General features: G+C 47.2%; 1 protein-coding gene and 1 long non-coding RNA gene across 5 annotated transcripts; one reads left to right on the top strand and one right to left on the bottom strand.

Moving 5' to 3' along the window:
- Positions 1-5527: 5527 nt before the first annotated feature.
- Ankrd34b (ankyrin repeat domain 34B) lies at positions 5528-22123 on the bottom strand. 4 transcript variants are annotated; one of them, XM_076552057.1, is made up of 5 exons: positions 21871-22123; positions 20848-20986; positions 19127-19209; positions 15003-15061; positions 5528-9159 (listed from the first exon to the last, which is right to left on the bottom strand). In XM_076552057.1, the coding sequence occupies exon 5, from the start codon at positions 9134-9136 to the stop codon at positions 7607-7609; it is 1530 nt and encodes a 509-aa protein (XP_076408172.1). In that variant the 5' UTR covers positions 9137-9159; positions 15003-15061; positions 19127-19209; positions 20848-20986; positions 21871-22123; the 3' UTR covers positions 5528-7606. The 4 variants fall into 4 exon arrangements, with proteins under 4 accessions (XP_076408172.1, XP_015854473.1, XP_076408173.1 ...); XM_015998987.3 differs by having other exon boundaries at positions 20844-20986; positions 21871-22087; XM_076552058.1 differs by lacking the exon at positions 21871-22123 and adding an exon at positions 21386-21468.
- LOC143268699 (uncharacterized) lies at positions 22118-25579 on the top strand. The gene is made up of 2 exons (XR_013044806.1): positions 22118-22415; positions 25437-25579. It is a non-coding gene; the product is annotated as an uncharacterized LOC143268699 (long non-coding RNA).
- Positions 25580-26813: the final 1234 nt, after the last annotated feature.

The raw sequence follows: 26813 nt of genomic DNA, 5'->3' as shown, positions 1-26813 counted from the left end.
CAACCATGTTGGGGATCCTCAAAGAGAAGAAAGATGAAGACCCAAAGTAGGTGATGGAAAAAAGGGATTCAAGAAACAGAAGAAATGTTTGTGGGCTGCAGTTCTGCAACTAGTCCATTGAGCAGAGAGAAGTTTGGATGACTGACAGGGAACCTGGCAGATGGGGGCGAGACAGGAAACAAGCCAGCTGGGGCTCTATTTCTCAGAGGGTCATCCATGCTACTTCACACCATTTGGAAAAGAAAGAGAAAACCTCCGCCCACCTAATTCTGGACCTAGTTTCCACTCCAAGAAAGACGTTCTTTTCTTTAAGTAATCCTGTGTTCTAAGGACTCCACCTCATCCCACCCCCAGAGTGATTCTGACTTTACTACATATTTAAATTATTTCATAACTCAGACAATAAAACTTCCCACACAGCCCACGGCTACAGTAGAGAGAGAGCAGGGGGTGTGGGTGGCTGACCAGCCTCTGGATCCCCACTGCTGCTTTTGTTCCTGCGCTGAGGCTCGCGGGGGCACCAGTCCCATGATCTCTGGTGCCTGAGCCGTCTGGGTCTCATTGCCGCTGTAGATTAAGGCTCTCTTTGATTCGACTCTTTTCTTGGAGTGAAGGAACACAGCAAAAGTCCAAATTTTTAATTAAGATATCTGGCTGTGAAAGTCTTGCTTCTTTGTTAGCTCAAGGGCTAATTACAAAGAAGAGAAGCGCTAGGGCAGAGTACTTCTCTAATGTGTGTTGGTTACGTGTCTGCTGCTGTGATAAAGCGCCACGAACACAGGCCATTCAAGGAGGAGTTTATTTTGGCTTACCGTTCCGGAGGGACGAGTCTGTCATGGCGGTGCTCAGGCGTGGCACCACGCAGCCGGAGCAGGAAGCCGGGAGCTCAGGCCTTCAACCGCAAACGTGAAGCAGACACAGCGATCGTGAAGTGGGGCCAGGCTACGTCATCTTGAAACTCCCGGCAGTGACAGACTTCCACCAGCACTAGTGCCCCCCAAAAAAAACAGCACCCCCAACCAGGAAGAAAATGCTCAGATGCTGTGCCAATGGGCTATTTCTCATTCAGACTGCCATAGTATGTAAAAGACCCTGGGTTCAATGCCTGGCATCACACACACACACACACACACACACACACACACACACACACACACATGCACACGCGCACACACACACACACACACACACACACACACACAGTTCCTGTTGCACCTCTGACATTGCACTCTTGAGGGTTTGGAGGCCTTGGTGGTTCCGCCTGTATGGGACTGTAATAACTTACTTTATTACTGGCCGTAGTCATTTCAGAGCTTTACCCAGTGATGTCCATGTGTTCCACAACCCTCCTTGAGCTGATTTTGAATTTCTGAGAACTGTTCCATCATGGCTGCCTCCATGTTCCATCAGGCTGTAGGAAACACCCACATTTGCTCTGGTCAGAGTGTTTACCTCGGCTTCCACCTTAGGGAAGCTTCCATGTATCTCTCAGGGGAAGTGATTTTTTTTTTCCCCTTTATTCCAAGTTCCTAGCACCAGTAAGGAGTCAGCTAGTAAGTGTTTTTCAATTTGAGAAAATTGATTTGAATTGGAATGTTTTGCTCGGCAATCAAAATCTGTGCTGTCCTAACCGACACTGGGTGAACATGAAAACAAAGCAAAACGCTGTGTGCATGACTGCGATTCCAAATCCACTTTCAACTTTTCCTACTTAATCTGGAGCTCTTAACAAGTGACGACATTTCAAAGAACCTTCTGGCTGAAACAATTTCAAAGATCATTAAGTGAGAGGCACTCATGGTGAATGTCTGACCAGCAGCTGTCTCCTGTGTGTTTCCAGGAATGGAGACTCTATGTCTCCCTCATACAAGGTTCTCTGCGGATTGACAGCCCTGGTGGAAATATTCCAGTAGCTTCATTTTCTGGTCATGTTTAACTTCATCTGAAAGACTCGGGGCTCAGTCATTTCATCGTTAATTTCGGTAAGAAGGCCAGCCATCTAATCTCAGTTGAGTCTTTCTGAGCTAAACACTACTTTTAAATATTTTCCAGACTCTGTCATCTTTTCCATCTTCTTGCATTGATTGATTTTGAGTCAATGTGACAAAAACACCCACAGAGTAGCTGCGGGAGAGAAAGCTTCATTTGGGTCCTGGTTCCGGGGGCACCGACCCCAGCCCAACATGGTGGGGTGCACGGCAGTGGAGATATGCAACAGCAGTTGCTCACTTTACCACAGACAGGGTGCAGAAAGTGACTCAGAACCAGGGGTCATACTGTACCCTGTGAAAACACACCCCAGGTGGCTTCTCTGCCAGCCAGCCCCCACCTCCGAAAGGTTCCGGTCTCACAAAATAGTGCCACCAGCCTGGGGAAACAAGTGTTCAGAACGGGAGCCTGTGGGGGACATTTTCAATTCAAACCACAACTTTCTCCCCCTTGTACATTCTGGTTTCAATGCCATCCCCAGAATCGGATCTTTCACAGTTGATTAAGGAGTGCTGGATCAGTAGTGGACATAGATTAATCTTCCAGCAACGTGATCTAGCCAGGTTAGCAGTTCCAGCACACACAGACTGTCCTGAGCCAGTGATTAACCGAACTGGTCCATTTCCCATCATCAGCCATTGATTGTCCTAACCCCTTGCCATTGAGTCCATGAAGGCTAAGCTTCTCTTTGCAAATTTGGTCCTGCATCCCAGCAGACTGGAGTCCTTCTGGGGTTTCCAATATCTGCAGTGCATCCTTCCTGGCTTTCCTTTTCTTTTCCTGCCTGCCCTTTAATTGTAGACTTTAAGAGAAGGTTTGCAGAGACAGGATGTCACCTTGGGAGGTGGGCAGGTGAATCTACCATATCTGACAGATTTGTTATGCTCTGGCCCTCCTAGGAACATGGAGGTGTGATCCAAGAGCCAGCTGTACATTATATATATGCACGAAATCATCAAAGAATAAATAATAACCAAGAATGGTGGTGCATGCCTATAATTCCAGCATTCCAAAGGATGAAGCAAGAGTGTTTTCAGTTGAAGGCCAACCTGAGCTATATAGTGAGACTCTATCTCAACAAAACAAAGTAAATATGATCTAAAGAACACTGGAACTAAAAAAAGGCTATATAAAAACAATTATTAGTCTACTAAGAATTATGGCTTCCAAATGGAATAAGCCTTGTAAATTAAAGTAGGTCTCAAGCCAAGCAAGTATTGCCTATAATCCCAACCCTTGGTAGGCTGAGGTACATAGATCACTTGAGCCCAGAAGTTCTAGATCAGCCTGGAAAATGTAGGGAGACTCATAGAGAGTGTGGGGGAAAATAAGGAGAGATGGAGAAGGGGAGAAAAAAGAGGAAGATAGGTGGGGGGGTAAGGAATAAAGAGTTGATTTTGAAAACCATTGCTGGGTGGTGGTGGTGGTGGTGCACCCCTTTAATCCCAGCACTCAGAAGACAGAGGCAGACAGATCTCTGAGTTCAAGGCCAGCCTGGGATATACAGAGAAATTGTGCCTAAAAACAAAACAAAAGACAAAAAAACAAACAACAAAAACCCAAAACTGCCATTTCCTAAAAGTAGGTGGTGTAGCCCACCGGTCATCACCACCCAGGGCGGCATCAGGTCGCCCGGGAGGCAGAAAGGGCAAGAGGGAAAGGTGGTAAGAGATGCTCTTAAAATTTGCCTTTATTTTAAACAATCAATTAGCACATATTCATCATGCAAAATCAGTGCCATTATGTAACAGGCCCTGAGACCTTAGCACAACTGACGCCATGTTAGCAGCGCCATTGTGACCTTCCGGCCCAGCACACAAGCCCCTACAACCGTCAAAACGGGAGCCAAGGCCTAGTCCATCAAAGGCCTAGTCCCGAGTTTCAGGGTCCAGCAAAGTCCCTCAGTTCCTAACTAACCTTGTTTTTGGGCATCTGTGGTTTCCCTTCTCACTGTTCTTGCTAACCAAAGTGTGACAAATAGGGTGTGGTTTATGCACAAAAGGCCAAGAACGGTGAGGCTTGGGCCTGCATGATTTGGGTAAGTTCCCCACGCCGCCACCAGCTGGCAACACAGGCTTTCTGTCTGGCTTCACAAGTGCGGGTGTGTTCCTTGGTGGAATTACCTCACAACTGTAACATCTCTGGGATGTCTGCACAGGTGTGTGTGCGTGTGTGACTGTGTGTGACTGTGTGTGTGTGCATGTGCGTGCGTGCGTGCGTGCGTGTGTGTGCGTGTGCGTGTGTGTCCGTGTGTGCAGGCCAGAGGTCAACCTTGACTGTCTTCCTTTATTGTTCTCTATTTTATTTTTTGAGACAAGGTCTCTCACTAAACCTGGAACTTGTTTAATTGGCTGGTCACAACACCCCAGACTCTGGCCTCTGCCTCCGGGGGTTCCACATGCTCATAGCCATGCTTAGCTTTTATGTGAGTCCTGAATGTCTCATCTCCATGCTTACATAGCAAGTACTTTACCCACCGAACCATATCGCTAGCTTCATTTTAATGTATCATTAATACATTCATGCAGATAATATCATATTTTATTCATATCTAGCCCCCAGCACCTCCTCTTGTTCCTCCCCGGAAGATTCCCACTTATGTTTCCGTACCATAGCCATATTTAAATGTATATATTTAAATCTAGACTCCATGTGACAAAACAGGTATGTTTACCTAAGTCCGGCATGTTTTGCTTAACATGATGATCTCTGTTTCTATTCGTTTTCCTGTAGGTGATGTCATCTTGTTCTTTGTGACTGACTGACTCACCCGTACCAGGCGAGGCTAGCGGGCAAGTCTGCTGCAGCTGACTGATTGATTTGCTATCTCTGGCATTCCTAGAAACTTTTTCATCATCCTCAAAAATGCAGTCTCTCTTTTAAGCAAATACAGGAATGGAATTATTAGGGAACAGAATGAGATTTGTAAAGGGTTCTGTTACTGCATGCCTGGCCCATGCATGTCCACTAAGGCTACCCTGTGCAGATGTCGCTGTCTTCTTTGGATGGGCAATGTCCCGCCCCCTCTAAATGACTGCTTCCCTGGGTCTGTATTAGTTATAATCTAGGAAATTCTGCTCACCAGGAACCAAGAACGGTACCTGTAAAGCCAGTATGTGAAGTATTATTTGACCTTTAAGTTAAATCAAACTCTACATGAAATTCAAATACAAACGTAAAATCAACACACGCACATGCACACTCATGCGCACACACACACACAGATTCCTGTACGGAATATTGGTGACTCCTCCAGGCACCCAGTGACACCCATTCAGTGTAGTAAAAAGCCTCACGGAACGGCTTTACAACCAGACTCTAACAGTGTGAGTATCTAAAAATGTTCTTAGGATTGCTTGCAGGTTAAAAATTCTGATGATGGTCAACAAAGCTTTAATCGTGTTAAATTTGCGTTCATGTTGGGAAGACAAGTTATTCTTATTTATTTGTAATTTAAATTACATGTGCAGCAGTTTCTCTTGAAATTATGTTGAAATGTTTACTATTAGTATTTGAGGGGGAATAAAACTTAGTCAACTTGATATTTTAAATCTTTATTGATACCATCTTGATAATGATTTACTCTATTTACACATTCTTCCAAACTATGTCCTTACAATGTGAGGTCAAGTGCTTTTTTGCGATATTAAAACTTGTGAAAGGAAGTCGACTACTTACAAACATCAGTACAATTTTAGTTTCTCAATAAAAAATATTTTCTAATGTAATTAATATTTTCTTCAAAACATTAAATGGAAAGGCCTGCAATTAGTTTTTAAAATAAAAGCCACAAATAATTAAATAATTTCTATGTACATTTCAAATCGCGTATATCAAATTACCAAGAAAGGCATGGAGCCACCTCTGGGGCAAAGAAAGAAAGCTGCAGATGACGTCATTAGACTCACACCTTGGGTCTTCCGGTTTTATTAGTCTTTGCTTGAGAACAGCTGCAGGGAAGAACTCTTTGAACACCAGCCTTTGGAGTCATGTAGGTAATACTGTCATTTTTTAAATATCTTGTAATAATGTGTATTTTGTTAAAAGTTACTCATAGACCCTAAAATACTAGATGATCCAAATGTCACACCAAGGACATTATCTTTATGTATCTTTATATGATGGTCAAATAACTACATATCAGAAATAAAGATACTGCTTAGTAACTACCAGGTAATATATTTTATGATTACGTTTCTACTTGGCTTTTGTAATTTTAGCTAAACTAAACTAATCTATTAATTAGTTTTTTTCTTTTTTTAAAATGAAGCAAGCGTTTAATTTCCCTTTATGTTCAATCCGAAACTTTTTGCACCTCCCTCTCTGCTCTGTTTTGGGTGTTTCTTTTGGGTAGACAAGAATCATGGAAGTCACGGTGAATCCTTTTTAATTTTTACATTAGCTTGGTATTGGAAACCTATGGATAAGATACCCAAAAATAACATGAGGAGTAATTCCTTAAGATAGCATGATTGGTAAGTCCGTTTGAAATCAATACACGTGCAAAAACAACAGAGTTTGGCCTATGGTTTGCTGCTCTGCCTTGCCAGTTTGGGAGGAGGGGTGTGTGGCTGTCAGAGGATAACTTTCGGGCATCAGTCAGCCCTTATCCCCTCGAGATACGGCAGGGTCTCTTCACCTCAGCGTTAGTCAGACTAGACAGCTGACTAGACAGACTAGAGCCATGAGCTTCTGGACATTCTCCTGGCTCTGCCCCTCATATCCCCACAGAGAATGCCGGGATTACGGAAACCTGCACTGAAGGCATAGCTGTTACTTGGATTCTGGGAATCCAAACTCAGGTTATCAGTCTTGCACAGCCAATGAGCCATCTCCCCAGGCCCCTCAACTGCCATTTTGGCTCAGATTTAGCAGCCATTATGAACAGTGGTTGCTCATTCTTTTTTTTTTTTTTTTTTTTTTTTTGGTTTTTCGAGACAGGGTTTCTCTGTGTAGCTTTGCGCCTCTCCTGGAACTCACTTGGTAGCCCAGGCTGGCCTCGAACTCACAAAGATCCGCCTGCCTCTGCCTCCCGAGTGCTGGGATTAAAGGCGTGCGCCACCACCGCCCGGCATGGTTGCTCATTCTAATTCTTCATATTTAAAAAAAAAAAATTTAATAAGACTTGACCTGCCTGAGTCAATATTTTTAAAGGACCTGTTTATCCTTCTCGTGTAGTTTAGCTTTGCTGATGTCAGTGTTGTCTTCTATGATTTTGGCATCATGGAAAATTACAATCTTGTTGACATGAAGTGTTGACAAAATTCCTAACTTGAGAACATGGTTTCTTACGAGAACATGAAGCCAATCGGAAATTTTAAAAATCATTTCTAGCATAGGCAACTTTCTTTCTTGGAGGATTTCTGTTTAGATGGAAAACTTGGGCCACATGAAAGCTGATAAATACTGGAGGTTTTAAGAAAACCAGCTTTCGCTTTGTTAGGATTTCCTCAGAAGCTCTATATCATGGTGTGCTCACAGTACCTAATACAAAATACACTATATTTGATCTGCCTAGCCGTGATGCACTAGCTAAGACTTAAAAGGATACAGTTAAGATCTCTTCTCTGTTTTTCTGATACAGACGTCTGAACATGTTGTGTTTTCTAGTCATCTCTTAAAAATTTACTAATTGCTTGATTTGCTCTGTCTGTAGTGACTGCCTCCTTAACAACATCTTTTTGCTTTTGAACTCCTTCGGGAAACTAGGAACCGTGGGCACAAGCACTTTTTGGCCACAAGAAAGCAGGCTGCAGATCTTGTTGACACCGCCGTCTGTGATAGGAGGGTGAGGATTTACATTTAAGGGTGGCAGAAACCCGGGTCTGCTCTGCAGGAGGCTGTGATCAATGGGGAAGGCTCCAGAGCCCCGCCTTTCTAAGACCGCGTGATTCCTCCTGCTCAGGGGACCCGGAGGGACGGTCTCCATTAATTCTTTAGACCCCGTTAGCAAGGAAGGAGATGGCGCGAAGATCTTCTTCTTTCCAGCTTTGCCATCTTCTAAGTTTGGAGGGGTAACCCCCTCTGAGAGCTGAGAATCAGAGCTATAGTGATTGGCTCCCGAGTTTCGCTTTTGGACGATACTTTTTAAAGTGGAGGTAAAGAGAGCCTGGTTGGAGTCCGGGTCCTGGTCAGTGGGAATTTCCATGCATGGCTGGTTGCCTTCCGGAAACAAAGAATGGTAATTTATTTCGTCATACGACATCTTCCTTGAGTTGACCTGGTCAAAGGCCCTGAGCAAGTGCGCTGTGTCTTTTACGTCGATGCTCTGGTGCCTGGTGATGAACCGCTTAGAAAGTGCCAGCGCGCTGGTTTTGTAGGCTATTTCTTCCTCTGGAGTGATATCTTGGAGCTCCTCTTGCAAGGAGGCCACTCTGGCCTGGTGCTTTAGTGATGGGGTACTCTTGATCCAGGCTGGACCAGCCTGGGATAGCTTGGGCCCATTTGTGGCCATCACAGGCTTCCGCCTAGGAGAGTCTGGGTCCCAGGTGTTATCACTGCTTCCAGAAAACTCCTTATCTTTAAAGCCAAAGAGTGTCAGGTCCGTCTCAGAGGAATATGAGAGTGGCAACGAGGCTGTTTTGATGTCAATTTCTGAAGGCGTGGCCGGCGGATGGCTCCCATCCATGTCCGCCGGAGGCATGTTGAGGTATTGCTGGGTGGTGTGCCTCCCAGAGGGCGATTTTGCTGTCGTTATGATAATGACCTCTTTCCCTTTAGCCTGGCAAGCGCTAAGGAGGACTTTCAGGGTATCTCTGTCTTCCGCATTTATAGCATAAACCAGAGCTGAGTAGCCAGAATGGTCCTGCAGGCTGAGGTCCGCCCCACTCTTGAGGAGCAAGGAAACCACCTCCGGGCCAGCTCTTTCTAAGCATGCGTGCATCAGAGCGCTTTTCCCAGATTTGTCCTGGATGTTGGGGTCGGCGCTGTTCTCCAGAAGGTATTTCACCATCTTGGCTCTCCCGACGCTCTGCTGATCGATGTGTTTGGTCTTACAAGCAATCATTAAAGGTGTTTCTCCACGGTCATTGCTCTCGTTGATGTAGGCACCGCCTTCTAGCAAAAGTCTCGTGAGGCGCAGCCGGCTCTGATGGACGGCTTTGATCAAGGAGTTTCCGTCGGTTGAAACTTCTGTGCCTTCATCCATCTTCAAGTGTCAGAAATCAATACCTGGTTATCAAAGAAGTCTAAGATTAATCAGGCTTGATGTCCAACTTGTATTCATTTTTGTCTATTTCTGAAATACGTATGAAAGGGACATAGATGGGATTATGTAATTAACGGAAGCAGAGCAGAATCATGAATTTGGGCTGGAGAAGTGGCTCAGGGGTAAAAGGGCTGGCTGTGCAAGCGAGAAGACTCGAGTTCAAGGCTAGCACCCCGGTAAAAAGCCCCACAGGGACGCAGGGGTCTGTAACTCAAGCATTCCGGTCAGAGAGAAAGGTGGATCCCAGGATCTCTCTGACAGGCTAGCCCAGCTGTAAAGGTGGGTTTTGGGTTGAGAGAGAGACCCCGTCCCAAGGGTATAAGACAGAAAGCAACAGCAGAGAGCCTGCTCTAATTTCCACATGTGACTGCACTAGTCCAAGAACACAGGTCCGTGCATCCCCCCCACCCCAATGCATAAACCACACACATCTGAATAAAGGTAAATCTTAAAGAAAGTGTTCTAATTTGTTAAAGGAAGTGGAGAGATGGCTCAGTCCTTATGAGCACCGGCTGCTCTTTCGGAGTGTCCAGGTTCAATTCCCAACAGCCACCCGGTAACTCAAAACTGTGATACCATTTTCAGGGGATCTGACACCTTCTTCTGGCCTCCTCAGGCACCCAGTATACAAGTGGTACTCAGACATACAAGCAGGCAAAACATGCATGTATGTATGCACGTAAAATAAAAATAATAAAATTTAAAAAAAAACTTTAAAAGGAGCCACACAGGCTTTATAAACATTTGTTTTTTTCCACTGACACTAAAAATACATGTTTGATTTATTTAGATATCTCAGATTCAGACTCCCTCAATAGAAAATTTCATTATGGGGGCAATAATTATCACTTTATATTAGCTAAGAGAAAATTTGTCTTTCAATTGTGCTTACAATAGGAGACGAAGATCAGATTGTATTATAAATGCAATATATATAACATGTAGATACAATCTGAACAATTTTTTGAAAAATATTGTTCCTACTAGTCACTGGCTTTTTTCATTATTTAGAGCGTATTTTATTAATTGCTGTAACCAAGCCCGCGTAGATAAGACTCTCTCTATTTCATACAGTGTATTATCCTCGTACAAACGAAAACTAGGAACATTTCTAGACCAATATGGCTGTTCATTTCTATGCAGTGTCTACATAGTGTAGTAAACTGACCAATCGCTCCTTTTTAAATTTAAGATTATGACTCCCAGCACGGTGGACCACTCTTGTAATCCTGGTATTTGAGAGGGTTAGGCAGGAGGTTCACCATGAGTTTGAGGTCAGCTTGGTCTACCTACATGTTTAAGGCCAGTGTGGGAGCCACAGAGTGAGATCCTGTCTCAAAAAAAAAAAAAATAATTAAGTAGGGTTAAGATTATGGGACATGAATTTCTGTTTGATGATAGGACAGGTGGTTAACACACTTGTCTTTTCTTGAAGGAAGAGAGCACAGAGTGCAGAGGGACAAGACAAAGTGAGCATGCGCAGAAATGAATTCATTGTTGACATCTGCGTTCCTGATGGGCAGAGCTGCAGCGATGCCAGTCCATCCTGAGGAGTTCATGGAGACCGTGGGAGACGCTGCACAGAGATGGTCACCGTAAGATTCATGAGACTCAAACACTTTGGGAATTCAGGGACAAAAATGGGCCAGACACGGGAGCTGCTTTTGGATGACTGTGTAAGAATTTAGCAGGTTGGGCTAGGAGTGTAGTTCAGTGGTAGAGCATTTGCTTAGCACATGGAAGGCCCTGGGCTCTGTCCCAAGCATCAATCAATCAATCAATCAATCAACCAACCAATAAATAAATAAATAAATAAATAAATAAATAATATAATATAAGGGGCCGATGAGAAGGCTGAGTAGGTAAAGATGCTTGTTGTACAAGCTTGATGACCTGGGTTCGATCCCCAGAACCTACATACAGGGAGAAAGAGAGAATCAACTCCAGAAAGTTGTCTCCCGGCCTCCACATATGCATCATAGGATCTATCTACTCATATCACACACACGATAATAATAAATACTTCTTAAATTAACATTAAATTTTTTTTAAAAAGAGGGGGCTGGAGAGATGGTGCAGTGGTTAAGAGCACCGGCTGCTCTTCCAGAGGACCTGGGTTCAATTCCCAACACCCACATGGCAGCTCACAGCTGTCTGTAATCCACTTGCAGGGGATCTGACACCCTCACACAGACAAATGTACACACAAGTAAATAAGTAAAAATATTTTGAAAAAAGAAAATTTTTTAAAAAGAGATCTTTGCAGGTCAACAAAGGAGGAAGGTTGAAGCCTAAACTCCAACTATCTGTGATGAGAGACCCTTGTTTACAGGTGCAGAACCAAACTCTGGCAATACCACAGCAGATGGCCAGGGTTAGGGCTTATGTGGCAAAATGCTCACAACTCATTTTGCTCCCTCCTGAAACTTCCCAAAACTAACTAGTTTTTCAAAAGACATACACTCACAAAGCCAGAGAGCAAATGAGAGTACTGTGGAAGCCCGACAGCAGAGAAGCCAGCCTGAGAAAGCGAAGAACTAACCCCATGAACAACAAGGTATCTGTAAAGCAGGGAGCTTTAGAATTGGGATTCCCAAATAAGGAGGGGCATGTCAAAAGATGTTAGGGAGCAGGCAAAGCCTTCACTGCTCAGGTGGGTCCTACCTCGGCCAGCAGCAGAAAGCCTACCACATACCCTGAGTCTGAGACCCCATCCCATTACCTCAGTCCCGCCTTCACCGAGATCCCTGAGTGATGCTGGCCTGTGAAAGCTTGGGAAATGTGGACAGTGGGTGGTCCCCCCAACTCCAGACCACCAGTGATAGACCAGCGCCCTGCTTCCACCCTGGGGCCATCCAGAGGTCTGTTCTCTGAAAACGGTAACGCAGAGGGTCTTTGGACTGACAATAAGTAAGTGATTGTTTAATGGCCACCCTCTTGACCAGCTGCAGAGAGATGGTCAGCAACACCCGACCCCTCGGGAGAAAGCTGCTCAGGTCTGCATTCAACAGCTGGGCTTGCCTGAGCGAATACCACAGGACTTCAGGTGTCCCCAGAGCATTCCACAGTGAGGCTCCCAGGGGACCAGTGTCACCCCTATGCTCCAGTCTTCTCACTGGTCTTATCATCTGGCCTTTTAGTCATGAGCCAATAGTTTAAATAAAAACCAAAAAGCAAGTGAAAAGTCTTCCTGCATTAAAGACAGAGGCCAAGGCAATCCGAGAAAGGTAAACGGGAGGGAAAAGACAGTAGTCAGGAAAATAAAAACTTCAAGAACTCAGTATCCTCAAAGGAGTAAGAGTCATCGTATGCATCGTATGTCTGTGAACAGTATTCGGAGACCATGAAATCTCAAAAGAACACAAAAGAAGCCTGAAAAAGTCAATAGAAGGGGGCTGGAGAGATGGCTCAGCAGTTAAGACCACTGCCTGCGCTTCCAGAGGACCGGGGTTCCATTCTCAGAACCCGCATGGTAGCTAACAACTGTTTGTAACTCCAACATCAGACACTCTCACAGACATACATGCAGGCAAAGCACCAGTGCACATAAAAACAAACAAACAAACAAAAAAGCAATAGAAGATGTAGATGGCAGTGGTGATGAGAATCTCCAACACGGTGGAGTGAAAAGAAAAGAAAAGAAAAGAAAAGAAAAGAAAAGAAAAGAAAAGAAAAGAAAAGAAAAGAGAAGAAAAAGGTTGGGTTTCATGGCACCTGCACTTGACAATCCCAGCACTTGACAAGTAGAAGCAGGAAGGCTAGAAGTTCTAGGACAGCCTCACAGAGAGACCTTGTCTCACCAAACAAACAAACAAACAAACAAACAAACAACAGGAAAAGAAAGAAAAATACAACCAGAGATACTAGTCCAGGAACTCCAACATCTAAATAATATTTCAACCAAGAAAAAATGGTAGAGTAGTGTCCTACTTAGCATCAACTGTCAACTTGACAGCCTGGAGTCACCTGAGAAGAAAGACTTGATTTGGGAACTGCCTAGATCAATCTGGCCTGTGGGCATGCCTCTGGGCAAATGTCTTGATTAGCAACTGATGAAGAAGGTCTCTGTCTGCTGTGGACCTCGCCATTGCTAAGCAGATGGTCCTGGGATGTATGGGAAAGCTAGCCTACGACGAACCCGTGAGCAAGCCAGAGAACAAGCCAGCAGGCAATTCCTCCATGCTTCCTGCCCTGAGTCCCTGCCCTGACTTCCCTCAACGACTGTGAGCTGGAATTGCAAGCCAAATGAAGCCTCTCCTCCCCAGCCTGCTTTTGGGAGGAGTATTTTATCACAGCACCAGCAAGGAAACTATGTCAAAAGGGGAGCACAAGAAGAAATCATCAACTAAAGTGGGGGGAAGGAATTAAGACGTATCAAATCAAAAAGACCTAATCGGAGCATTGCACTGTGGATGAAACGGTGATACCCAAAACACGTGCCTGTGAACTTCCAGAGGACAAACTCGAGGATTCTACAGTCTCCATGGCAGAAGAAGGGAAGGGGCCCTTGGGTGGGGTAAGTCACATCCCAAGGGACCAAACGTGAATTTAGATCCAGGTATATTAACAATAGCAATGAGACCCAATGCAGAAGTGTCTTTAAATATCCGAAGGAGAAATGACCCTCTGCTTAGAGTTCTATATTTAGCCAAACCTCCAGGCAAGAATTGGGACATACTCTCAAGGATTAACCGAAGGAAAGAATCTACCGAGATGAAACGGTAAACAAGAAAAACAGCGCTCATAGAATACAGACGCTGAGGATCATGAAGAGAGGCACCCCAAGCCCCCAGAAAATGCTGGAGGGACCTGCCAGGTGGGTGGATGTGCACAGGCATCCTCGATGCGGTCACCCCACCATGCTCTGTCTGTGAACTGAAGCCCAAAGCAGCAGCCTGGCTTCGGTTCTTGTCTCTGTTTGCTGTGTCCTGACACTTGCGTCCCCTCCGGTCCTGCCTCTGTGGCTCCAAGTGGTGCTCCTCTTAGCTCTGCTCTTCACTCGGTTCTGACGTCGTCCTAGGACTAAGTCCTGGTGGGCTTGATGAGGGGGAGGGGAGGCTGAACAGCCCCACTCAGTCACTGCACCGCACCACGTCTAGGCCAGAGACCATGTTATGACGAGCCCCATGGATCCTAGGACTCATTCCTGACCCTGCCTGGGGGTGCCTGTAAGCAGTCATAGGTGGCTTATCTTCTGAGATTCACCACCTACAGTCACTATCACTCCTACTCCGTCTAGTGTTGTACTTGCTGACAGTTAGTTATGTTTTCCTATCAGTCAGTGGGACGACAGTGAAAGCTATGACTAGCATCCAAAGGGAAAGGGGCTGTCGGTAGAGGAGGGAAAACTGTGTGATCTGGGAGGGTGACCCAGAGGCCTCTAAAGTCCCAGTGATGCTTTTTCCATTTTCCAGCTTGGGTGTTGTATTTAGAGGCCTCTGTCTGTTCTTTGAACAGTACATTGTCACATACTCTTCCATATGGTACCACTCTCAGCATCATAGGAGCCTGGAGACAGGAAAGGTCAGCATGTGCAAAGGTAGGTCATACGAGGCCTTCCTTACACAACACAGTTCAGTTCTCATGGCATTATTAATAGTATTTGTTGCCGAATATTCCCATGGCATTGCCATGAATAAGCTCATAAAAGGCAGTACTCCAAACCAAACTGCCTCCATTTTGACATCATTCATGACGTATAGCTAAGCACTCAGGGAGTGGACGCACAACCGGAAGGAAAGGAAACGCTTGGTTCGATGCCCCTATCATCACAGTTTAGAAAAGCTATTCTACCAGCAAAACATACCTGAAGCTTGGGGTGCAGGACTTAGGGGGGCAGCGTGGCTCCCAATTCGCAGGTCTATTCTGGAAGCAAAGCATTTGAAAGTTCACATGAGAACACCAAAGAACACCACTTCTTTGCAGTTTTCAAATACAAATGAGTTTACTATGCAAAGAAACTAGGAGGAACATAATACCAAATACAGAAACCACTTAGTAACTCCAAGCAAAGAAATGATGATACAGTAGCAACCACAAAAAAAGTTTTTTAAAAAATCCTTAAACCAAAGTCATGCTTGAGAGACACTGAAATAAGAACAAGTACCATGTACTGACTTTTTTTTTTTGCCCCAGACAAGGTCTCACTAGTAGCTTTGGCTGTCCTGGAACTCACTATGTATACTATGCAGACCAGGCTGGGCCTCGAACTCACAGAGTGCTGGGATTCAAGGTGTGCACCACCATGCCTTGCTTTGACTTTCAATATTACACTTTCCTATGGGTTCTAGAATTAGGACTCTTATCTGGTTACCCTCATTCTTAAGAACCTTTAAATGTGGAAAGATGGAAAGACTTTAGGTTACTTTCACACACACACACACACACACACACTTGGAGGCTGGGATGTCCGAGAGGGGCGGTGGCCTCTTCTCCATCCTACAGGGGATGCTGTGAACCTCAGGGAAGTTGAGTACCAACTGGCTGCCTCCTGTCTTTGTTATGTAGATAATATCAAGCCTTCTCTCCTGAGGCCTGGAGAATTATTTAGCAAAAAAGAGTTCAGGAGGCCTACTTTTCACTGGAGTGAATTCTGTCTTTACATCGTTGTTATGTGTGGACGTAGGCACATGCTCACTGATGGTGGGGTATGCCTGTGTGTAGCCCAAAGTCAATCCCCAGTGTCCTTCAGGATTTCCACACCTTGTTCTTTGAAATAAGGTCTCTCACCAGGACCCAAGGGTCTCTCTTAAGGCTGTTTGGCTGGCCAGGCAGCCCCTGGATCCGGCTGGCCAGGCAGCCCATGGATCCGGCTGGCTAGGCAGTCCATGGATCCGGCTGACCCTGCTTCCCCAGTGCGGAGATTACAAGTGTGCACCATTTACGTGGATGCTGGAGACCAAACTCAGGTCCTCAAATTTGCGTGGCAAGTATTTAACTGACTGAGGTAGCTCCCCAGCCCTTGAAACTAGGCTAGGTTGTTCAGACTGGCCTGAATGCCTGGGCTCCAGCAATCCTTCTGCCTCAGTTTCCACAGTGTCTACACTGTAGGTCTGTGCTTCCATATGCTATAATGGCTTCTGAGTTTGCTCACATTTTAATAGTGGGGCCATTCTGATAGTGTTGAAACTTCAATTTTTTCAGGAGACGATTGTCCGATAATTCATTCCCTAGAGGTTCTGACAAGGCTCCCAGCGCCTCGTTTTTTAGTCAGTGCCTTAGTTAAACAGCCCTGTCTTTAGTCCTTCACCCTCTTTCAGGGAGTTCTTTCATCTTGCCAGATCAATCATTCCTAAACCACAAATGCTGACATGTGAATCTGATTTGCTCTTCTCAGAGCATTTGATGGAGACCACTTCTCTTGCCTCGAATGATCTTTGCTCCTGTGGGAGGAAACCCACCCTGAGAACCCAGGGCTAACACCATGTGGACGTTCAGTCAGCCCCTTTGCTAGTCCCCTTTCTTGACCCTCTCCCGGTGCCGTTTGCCTTCCATCCACGTCACAGCTCAGAGCAGATTCAGAGTCAGGCAGATGCAGAATGGGATCCTAATTTTCCCATGTGAGCTGTAAGCCCTAGGCAAGCCTTGGCTTCTTGGGAGTGTTGATTTCATCCATCTGTTATTGCGGAACATCCCTTTACACTGTGTGAAGACGTGTCACTGTGATAGGTTTAATAAAGAGCCGAATGGTCCTTAGCCAGGCAGGAAGAGGTTAGGCGGGACTTCTGGGGACAGAGAGGACTTGGAGAGGAAGAAAGGCAGGGTCATGGGCCTGATGCAGAGGAAGGAGGACATGCAGGAGGAGATGTAAAAGCCATGAGTCATGTGGCAGCACGCAGATGGATGGAAATGGGTTAATTTAAGTCCTAAGAGCTAGTTAGAAACAAGCCTAAGCTAAAGCCGAGCTTTCATAGTTAATAAGAAGTCTCTCTGTGTCATTATTTGGGAGCTGGCTGGCAGGACAGAGAAAAGTGCGTTACCATCTGTGGAATGGCAGTCTTATAATATTTATGCTGTGTGGACATGGAACTGAAAGGCATCACCGGAAGGGAGTCCTACTTAGCCTTCTACTTGACTCATTCTTCTTTTCAAGGAATTGATCTCAGATTTTAACTTCGTTTTTAGCACATCCCAAATCCAAAGCCTTTTAAAATGACAGAGATGGGGTGGGGGAATCGCTTGGTGGATAAAGCGCTTACTTTGTGACCATGAGGGCCCACATTTGACTTCGAGAACCCATGCTAAAAGAAATATGGACATGGTGGCGTGTGCCTGTAACCCCAGCACTCGAGAAGCAGAAATAGATAGATGTCTGGGCCTCCCTGACCAGTCAGTCAAGCCTGCTTGGTGTTGAGTTCCCAATTAGAGAAAGACTCTTTCCAAAAAAAAAAAAAAAAAAAAAATGGTAAAGGCTAGGGAGATGTCTTAGTCCATAAAGCACTTACCTTGCAAGTGTGAGGACCAGACTTCAGATCCCCAGCACCCACATAAATGTAGGGTAGATATGGTGCCAGCTGTAATTGCAGCATGTGGAAAGTGAGGACAGGAGACCCCTGGCCCCCTCCCGGAGCAAGCTGGGTAGCTAGACTATCTAAATCAGTGAGCTCTAAGTTCAGTGAGAGCCTCGATTAAAAACAAAGGTGGCGAGAGGCTAAGGAAGACATTCAACCTCAACTCTGGCCACCACGCACGCGCGCGCGTGCACACACACACACAACACACACACACAGAGGTGCACATGCACCTGTACACCTGCATGTGCTCACACATGAGCAGTGTGCACCCATGTATACACACACACACACACACACACACACACACACACACACACACACACACGCACCATGCACACATGCCACAAAACAGACAGTGCCTGAGAAATGAAACAAGGTTGTCTTGGACTATTGAAAATGACATTTTTACTCCATCAATAATGTTTCGTCGGATTCAGTGGAATCTAGTAAGGACTTACTAGATTTTCCTTATGGATCCCTTCATTATTAGGTCTTAATTATTAAATAGTTGTGTGAACCCTTCCCTATTTTATTTCTTTTTAAACTTTCATTTTGTGTGTATGAAGGTTTTACTGCATGTATGTCTCTGTTGGTTCTCTCTGACACCAGAAAAGAGTATCAGGTTCCCTGGCACTAGAGTTATAGGTGGTTGTGAGGGGCCATGTGGGTTCTGGGAACTGAATCTGGGACCTTTGGAAGAGCAGCCAGTGACCCTAACTACTGAGCCATTGCTCCAGCCCGACTCCTTGTTAAAACTAGAAGTCTGTAACTCTAGTTAGAATGCATCACTGTGTACTTGGCACACTCTTTCACTACCTTTCTCTGCTGGTAAACTTCCACGAAAAATGTATTTACCTTGTTTTTAAGGCTAAAAGGCATACACTCCCAAGAATAAAGACAACTGGAGGAAAGGTATTATCAAGTGAAAAAAAAATTGAAATAAGCTTTGCAAAGAGAGAAGACCTGGCAGAGTGACAGATGCTGTCATGTGAAGAGCCATTGGTATATATGACCCTTGAACTATAGGTCCTGGTAGTCCTGGGTGCCACACGAAGTGGCAAAGGGCGAAGAACAAGGTGGTTTGAAAGTCTGTGGGCTTTCAGGGCACCTGGGCTTCCAGATGCTGCCTCCACCTCCAGCAGCTGGCAAGCAGTCTCTGGGGCAAGAAATCCAAGACTGACCATCTGAACAAATAGATCAGAAAGACCCCAGATGATGGAGGAGCAAATAATGAGGACAGAGGGAGTCTGCAGGCTGAACGCTGGGATCCCCAGCTCTGGAAGGCAGAAGCAAAGCATGGCATTTTAGAATCAGGAGCCCTTGGGAAAAAATATCTGTGGGCAAATGGAGCAATTCAAACCATAACTACACTCACCCTCCCAGAAGACACCCACTCCAAATGGAAATAGAAAGTTACCTGAAACCATGATTCCTAGTTCCATACTTGATTTTTGTCTCTTCTCTCCCTGGGCGAGCTTTCTGTCAGCCAGCTGTCAGCTCCTACCGAAGGAAATCAAAGCTATTCAGAGGCACATAAACACTGACGATTTGTTGCCTGCATCTCTCCCATTTGGAGTCGAGTTTTTTAATTCCTTGTTTAGAAATCCCTACAGTGTTCGGTTTATCACATTTCACCGACTACGAGTTTGTAAACGAGTCTGGAATGGATCCCACGCACAGCAGCCTAGCTCGAGTCTGTTTGTAGGCAAGCCCCACCACACAAGGTCTGCTGGCTAGCGTTGGTGGGGCCTTGGTACTCATCTGGTCCAGTCCACGTTTTCGTTCGAGAGAGAAGGAAAGGCGATGGCACCCTCCCAAGGTCATTCCTATTATCTGCCTGCCCTGAGTTACATACCAGCTTCTGTGTACTGTGTACTCACTATCTCCCTGACTCTTAGAGACAGGCTTCCCAAGGCAGGGCCCAGTTTGGGGTATCTGATCTGTGGGGTATCCAGCATGCTGAAAGACTGGCATGCTTGGAAAGCCATCTTGGAGAAGATTCCTCCCGCCACCTTTGACCTCTCACCACCCCATCTTTCTGTTCATTCGGACAGGACAGTGATTTTCTTCTGTGCTCCCTCTTATAAAACAGTTATCTGGCTATGGAGCTGAAGAGTGGGCATATGACTCTAAAGCTCAAAATGGTCCTTTCCATTGTCCTAGCTGCTGTCCTGATGCAGAAGAGGTGGCAGAGAACCTGGGCTCTCTCAAAGTTACCAGTTTTGTGGGTATCGTTCCTAAGGTGTGTATGGGGGCGGGGGGGGGGGGGGGAGTAAATTTCTACATTACAGAAGATGATTGTGAGGACTTTAAAATTCGGAATGCATTTACAGCTTTGGAATTCAGTAAGGACTAGGTTCCAAACACGCATCACCTGCATATGTGAGTCCCCTGGGCTGGTACGACCTGACAAGGAGAGGCCAAGTTCCACAGACCAGTGGCATCTCCATCTTTTCTTAGTCCCAGAATCATGTGAGCTTTTTAAAAACATTCCTCGTTCTTGTGTGTTTCCTGATTGCCTCCAAATCCTGCACCTGCTCACACAGGGATGCCTCCATCATCATCCCCAAGAGGTCTGGCAATTAATTTTCTTGCGGAAGTGAAGGGCAGAGGTGTTGCTACAGCCCAAAGGGGGAACAGGGAGCCCACAGGTTCTAGAGAAGAGTACAACCCCGAGTTAGAGGCAACTAGGACTGGAGGCTTGCAGCCTTTCCTTTCCTTTTTTTTTTTTTTTTTTTTTTTTTTTTTTTAAGACCCAACCAGGTCTTAAAAAAATCACAGTCCTGATGGGCAGTCCAAGGCCTGGCAGCGATTGGAACGAGGCCAGCCGGAGGTCATAAGAAAAATGTGTCTCTTCCCAGGAAGGAGAGAGTCGGAGCCAAGCAAAGGGTGCAGTAACTGACCAGGAAAAGTCGGCTTCCTTGGGCTCCAGGCTTCTAAGAAATATTCAGAAACTGCCCAAGGGAAGGAGTTAGCTACAAAGCTAGGGTGTCTTTTAGTTACCTAAGAGCCGTCCCTGGGGCTCTGGGGCTAGGTTATAGGGTACCTAGACCCCAACTTCTCTCAGAAGATTCCCTTCCTCAGTAGAGACAGAGACGGGGGATGGGGTAGGGATGGGGGTAGAAATGGCAAACCTGCCTCTCCAAAGTGTCTGGGAAGCAGCGAGGTACCAAGGTGACTGGATGTCCAGGTTGTTAAGTATGCAGGCGGTGTCTCCAAGGTCCCTGCCTGGTTTCCTCAGATTTTCCCCAGTTCGGGAGGGAGCAAGTCCAAGGTGCTGTCGGAGAAGGGCAAAGGAAGGTGACTGGGGCGACAGCGCTGGGGCGCGGATGGGGGCGGGGTGCTCATTTCGTAGCCTCCACTCCAAGCCAGGGCAGGCAACTGTCCACGAAAGGGACTTGTGCCAGGAGACCCTGGGCAGTGGTCCCCGCGCAGCCCCGCCAGCCTAGCACCCCGCCCTCGCCGGGGAGATGGCGTGTCAGAGCGGGCAGCACTGGTCCTCCGCCCGGGCAGGCGCCGCTCTGCAGCCCGCTCTCCGGCTAGGGGGGTCTGGATGCCGGGTGCCAAGGATGTGCACGCCCGGGAGCCGCGGGGACGGGACTGCCCACCCAGCGACCCTGGTTTCTGCAGCCCGAGGTTGCAATCGGCTCCGCGGCCCCAGCCCCGCGCTCCTCACCTCCGCTGCCCAGCGGCCACGGGCACCTGCGGCCACGCGCTCCAGCCGGACCCCGCGACCCGCGCGCTCCACCGGCCGAGCGCGCGCCGCTCCCGCCGCGGGGCCGCCACCCCGCAGCCCTGGGCCCCGGGTCGCTCCGCCCGCGCCGCGAGGCCCGAAGACGGCGGAATCCGCAGCCCCGCGGGGTCCGGGAACGAGCCGCCAACGGGAGCTGGGGACCCGCGGGGACCCGGAGGCGCGCGGCTTGGGCGCGGGCGAGCCGGAGGCTCCCGGGAGGCCCCTGAAGCCAGCTAGCCCTCGGTGGCCCGCGATGGTCGGCGGTAGCAGGGTCTCGGTCCCCGCCCCGGCAGCTGCGGTGTCAGATGCGCGGCAGATACCGGTTCCCGGGGCGCACCGGAGCCACGCGGCCTCGCGACCCTCCGTGCCCTCCTCTCGCAGCCGTCACCGCATCCCAAAGTTTCCCCAAGTGCAGCGGGCGGACTGACCTGGGACGCGCTGTCGGATCCGCAGTAGTCCTTCACCTGGCCGATCTGCTCCCGCCCCGACGCGCCGTCCGAGCTAGGGGGACTGTCTACGATTGGGCGGCTACTTTGATCTCGGTCCCCAGTCGGTGCCGCCGGGGCCCCCGCCCCTGCTCTGCAGACACAGGCGGGCCACGAAGCTCTGGAGCGGGAGCCGCGAGGCGCGCACCTCGCCAGACGCGGGGCTGGCGCTTCCGCTGGGAGTGACGCGCCCGCGCTCCGCCGCGCTGCAGGTGGGGGCGGCGGGCCAGTCCAGGCCCCGGGGGCCAGAAGATGCTCTCCGAGGCTCCGCCTTCGCGCCTAAGCCCCGCCCCGTCTCCCCTCCAGGCTGCTGAGCTTTGACAGCTGCGGCTGGCGGGAGAGCCTAGGGGCAGAAGCACAGTGTGGACCCATGAAGATGACCCTGGTCCGGGTCTGCGTCCACGTCCTCTCCCATCTCATATCCATCTTGTTGGTCTTGAGACTCAGCTTTTGCGGGTCCCTCTCCTCACTCTCTTCCCCCACTTCAGGTAAAGCCAGAACCTCACTTCAAGACTGTGGGAGCAACCGTTTTGTTTTTATAAATTTATAACTCCATTATGCTATGATTAAGGCTTATTAGAACAGCTAACAAAATTTTGCAAAATAAAATTGAGGTATTAAACCCCACGGAGACATCAAGAAAAAAGGAAATTAAGTAGATGAAATTGTTTCAGCTCTTCATATATCTTGAAGGACCTGGTGGAGGAAAAGATAGATCTTTTCTGACCAGATAATGCCAATCAAAGATAGTTTCCCGAGGCCAGGCTGATGGCACTCACCTGCTGGGAAAGGGAAAGAGACCAGAGGACAGAAGGTGTGAGTTCAAAGCCAGCCTGGGCTACATACTTGTCTCAGAACAAACTAGTTTGTAGTTTTGAGATCCCCTCCCCACCCCCACTTCCACCCCCCGCAAAGGAAAAGATAATATACTCGTAGGTATAGATTCTTTATTTAAACAAATCCCTGTGAAATGGTCCCTTAACTAAACATGTGACACACATTCACAGGACATGTTGCACCACAGGTACGTTCTAAGAAAGTGCACTCCCTGGGGGGGGGGGGTCACTCTCTGTTTACACACGTTCATTTGGACAGTCCCAGGAAGGACAGAGCAAACTTTTGTGAAGGCATGGTTCTCCTTCCCTCCATCTCTTTTTAACATTTTTACTCACATGTATATGGCATACATACTGGAAGGTCTAGACCACAAGTCCAGAGATTTTTGCACAAACTGAAGCATCTTGAAGATCAAGAAACAGAACACGCTATCAGCAACAGACCTGTTTTGCTATTTGTGTGTTTTCTAACATCATAGGGACTACATCCTGTTGCCTGGCTTTCCCCCCTCAGTGTTACATGTCAGACCATATACAGTGTGTGCCTGTGGTTTTCTCCTTCTTTTAGACGGCTAGTATCCCATTGTGTCTGTCTATCTCAATTCATTTTCTCCTGGTAAACATTTGGGCTACTCTGAGGCTTGGGAAAGCCCAAAGAACTGTGCCATGAACACAGCAAGTGACATCTCCTGCCCACCTATGCACACATTTCCGTGGGGGACATACCTGGGTGGAGCTATGACTCGTGAAATTGGCATGCGTGGATATTACCAAGCTTCAAAGTTGATCCAATTTTCACTCCTACTTTATTAGTTCCTTATCAATTGTTACCACAAACAAATCACATTGGTGTCTTAAAATAGTACAGATTTATTTACTCACTTACAGTTCTGGCCGTCAGAAGCCCCAACTTCACTTTAATGTGACAGAAGTCGGCAGTTGTCGGGACTCTGCTGATTCTGGAGGGCTGAGGGAGAGAATCTGTTTTCTCTGCCTCTTGTGACTTTCAGAGGCTGCCTCAAATTCCTTGGTTAGCGGGCTCTTCCTCTATAATTAGGTTTAGATGTGTGTGTGTGTGTCTGTCTGTCTGTCTGTGTCTTTGTCTCTGTGTCATCTCCCTGTCTCTCTCCCTCCTCTCTTCCCCCTCTCTCCTCTCCGCTGGCTTGTCTTTCTCTCCCTCTGCCCCTCTGCTTCCTCCTCGCTCTCTGACTTCCCTGCCTCACTCTTGATGATTACCTTCATAATTGCACTGGGCTCACTTGGATCATCTGACATCTCAAGATTCACAATTTAATCACACCCACAAAGTTCCTTTTACCACACAACGTAACATATTCATCGGTTCCAGAAATGAGGCTGTGAACTTCTTTGGCAGGTTATCATCTGGCTTGCTACACCCACCACTGAAGAGTTGGAAGGTGTTTGCTAGAGACAGACAACTGGGGGGTTGGGGATAATGAAACCTGGAGGGTTTTCCTGTTGACCTGGTGCTGTGCCAGGTCAGGAGAGGGGATGGTGGGAAGTCATTTCTGGCCACTACCCCCAGGAGCTTTCACAGAATGAGAGGCCAGGCTGTTTTGGGGAGAAACACCTATGCTGAGTGAAAGGCTAGAGAAGGGAGGCCTGCCTTATCTGATTTAGAGGATGCTGTGGTCTGGATGTGCGCCTCCCAGTGATGTATTGAAATGCAAATGCAATATGGTGCTATTTATAGATGGGGTGTTGAGGAGGTGATGAGTTGGTCCTTATGATGGATTGGAGCCCTTGAGAAAGGCTGGGGGGGGGGTAGGTTAGTGTCTGTGAAGGGCAGTGTCATCCTCTCCAAAGGATGTTGCAGCAGCACCATATGAAACCACAAGAGCAGTCCTGTTCAGGTGCCTAGCCTTTGGACTTCCCAGTGTCCAGAGCCCTGAGAAGCGTTTTCCAACTGTCCCCAAGCTCCCCAGTCTGAGGTATTTGGCTAGGGCAATGTTAGTAAACATTAACCCACACCAGAGCAACTGGCGCTGAAGAGAGAAGACAGTGGCTAACACATTCCGTCTGCACCTTGGGCAAGGTCCTGGGGTCAGTGGAAAGTGTCCCTGCACCAGGCTGTGTCCCGTCTCATCCTCCAGCTCTTGGGACTAATCTGTTTCAGGGCTTAGGGAGGAATCATGGGGACTGACTTACCACAGTAGCCAAGGTACGGTAAAGAGAGAAAGGGATGACCTCTGTAATGCTGGTCCCCAAAGAGGGGGCCAAGACACCCAGCTTGAGTTTCTAGATTAAACCCATCTTAGTACAGCAACCATTTCTGAGAGGAGATAGGCTGGGTGTTATAACGACATTCTTCCGACAAGACCACCCTGGCTCCAAGGTACACTTAGGAGGGGAGCCAGGGACAGAAAGAGCTTTGTGACTCTTCTCAATGCCCTTTGTGCCAACCCACCTGTAAGGAGGTTCCCCAAGACCCGAGGAAGGGAGAAATGAGGAGGTAGAACAGGGCAAGAGCTACCGAGCTTATTGAAGGCATCCTACATTGTAGGTGACTAAGTAGGAGCATCTAGATTGTAAGACTCCTTGTCTTCGTGGTTTTATGTTATTCAAACTATGTTATAAGAGAAGTAAAGGTAGATGCCTGGCTTTGATGAGCATCTTTATCATAAATTCCTTGATCTGCTTTCTGTCTTCCAGAGATGATTGGGAGTTTTGGTCTGCTGATAAAAGGACAGGTTTGTGGTCAGCCTAGGCTGCTGTGCAGCAAGACTGTCTCATACCGGAACAAAACCCCAGAAGCAAACAAGGTGAAAATAAATGGAATAAGAGCGCTAGAAAAATTAGCAGTGAGAGCTGATGCCTCCTTCCAAAGGTTGTATGTGAAGCCAGAGCCTGGGGTGGGGGATTTATCTCTTGATAACAAAGTATCTACCCAATGTGCATAAGGCCTTGGATTCCATGCCCAGCACTGATTCCCTGCACCCACCCACGAGCCCCAATCCAGTATGTGCTCTGTCTCCCCAAGCCACAGCTTCCCATGTATTCATATGCTGAGACTGCCCACAACTCTTTGATGTGGGAAAGAAAAGGTGCCCAGAAAAACAGGCTTCATAAGGGCCTTTGGGGTTTCCTAAAAAGCTATGATACAGATTTTATGTCTAATCCTTTGGTGCATGGACCAAGGATTGTTCAGATGGGGTATTTCTCAGGGCTAGGAGCTAGGCCTCTGTTACTCAATGTTGCCCAGCAGGTAAGTAGCATTGTGGCTCTCTTGAAAACTGCCCTTCAGATGTGAGAGGCCCATATTTTTTTTTCAGTACATTGGACCATTTGACTTTATTAAAAGGCTATGATTTCCCAAAGTTCGGATGCCAATGCTTTGTTTCTTGGTCTTTATAAATGACTTAGTAGATAATCTGTTGTAGATCACAGATGTCAGTGTCTGGGGGAAATCCTGGGATGAAGAGACGCAAAGCTGTATATTTAGACTGTTGTGCATCAGGACGGATAAGTTGGTTCTGGGCCTGATGCATTTTGCGGGAGTTTGGGATGGGTGGAGGCAGGCCTAGGGAAGGGGAGGAGACCCCTGAAGAGGAACCCCCTGAACAGGGGCAGTTGCCCTATGAACTCGGGAATGTCCAGGAACAGACTCTACATTTAAATATCAGTTAAAACAACTTTGGGTCAGTTTTAGTGTTTTAACGTAGTAGGTCTACATTTCCCCATTGAAGTCCGGGGCAGATGCAGCTGGCTTCTTTTTCAGTCGCATTTACTAACTTAGGTCTCCTGTTCACAAGATGGCGGCTCAGCTTCTTGACATCATATCCACAGCACAGGCCTGAGGGGTCAGGGTCAAAATGAGAGACATGAATGACAGCTGCGTGACCTTTTTTTGATTAGAAAAGCAATATATCTCCTTGGTCCCTGCCTGACCTGGGGCTTCTATTCACAGGCCCTGGGCTGAACTGGATCACAGGTGGTCTCTACCTTTAACAAAAGCAAAAATTGTTTTCTTCCCCTCTTTTTCATCCTCCCCTCATCTCACTGAAATGTCCTTGGAACCATGGTCTGTCA

Source organism: Peromyscus maniculatus, chromosome 15, assembly GCF_049852395.1.
Source record: "Peromyscus maniculatus bairdii isolate BWxNUB_F1_BW_parent chromosome 15, HU_Pman_BW_mat_3.1, whole genome shotgun sequence".
NCBI lineage: Eukaryota > Metazoa > Chordata > Mammalia > Rodentia > Cricetidae > Peromyscus > Peromyscus maniculatus.
The sequence above is the reverse complement of the archived record's forward strand: the minus strand, read 5'-3'. Positions and strand labels throughout refer to the sequence as shown.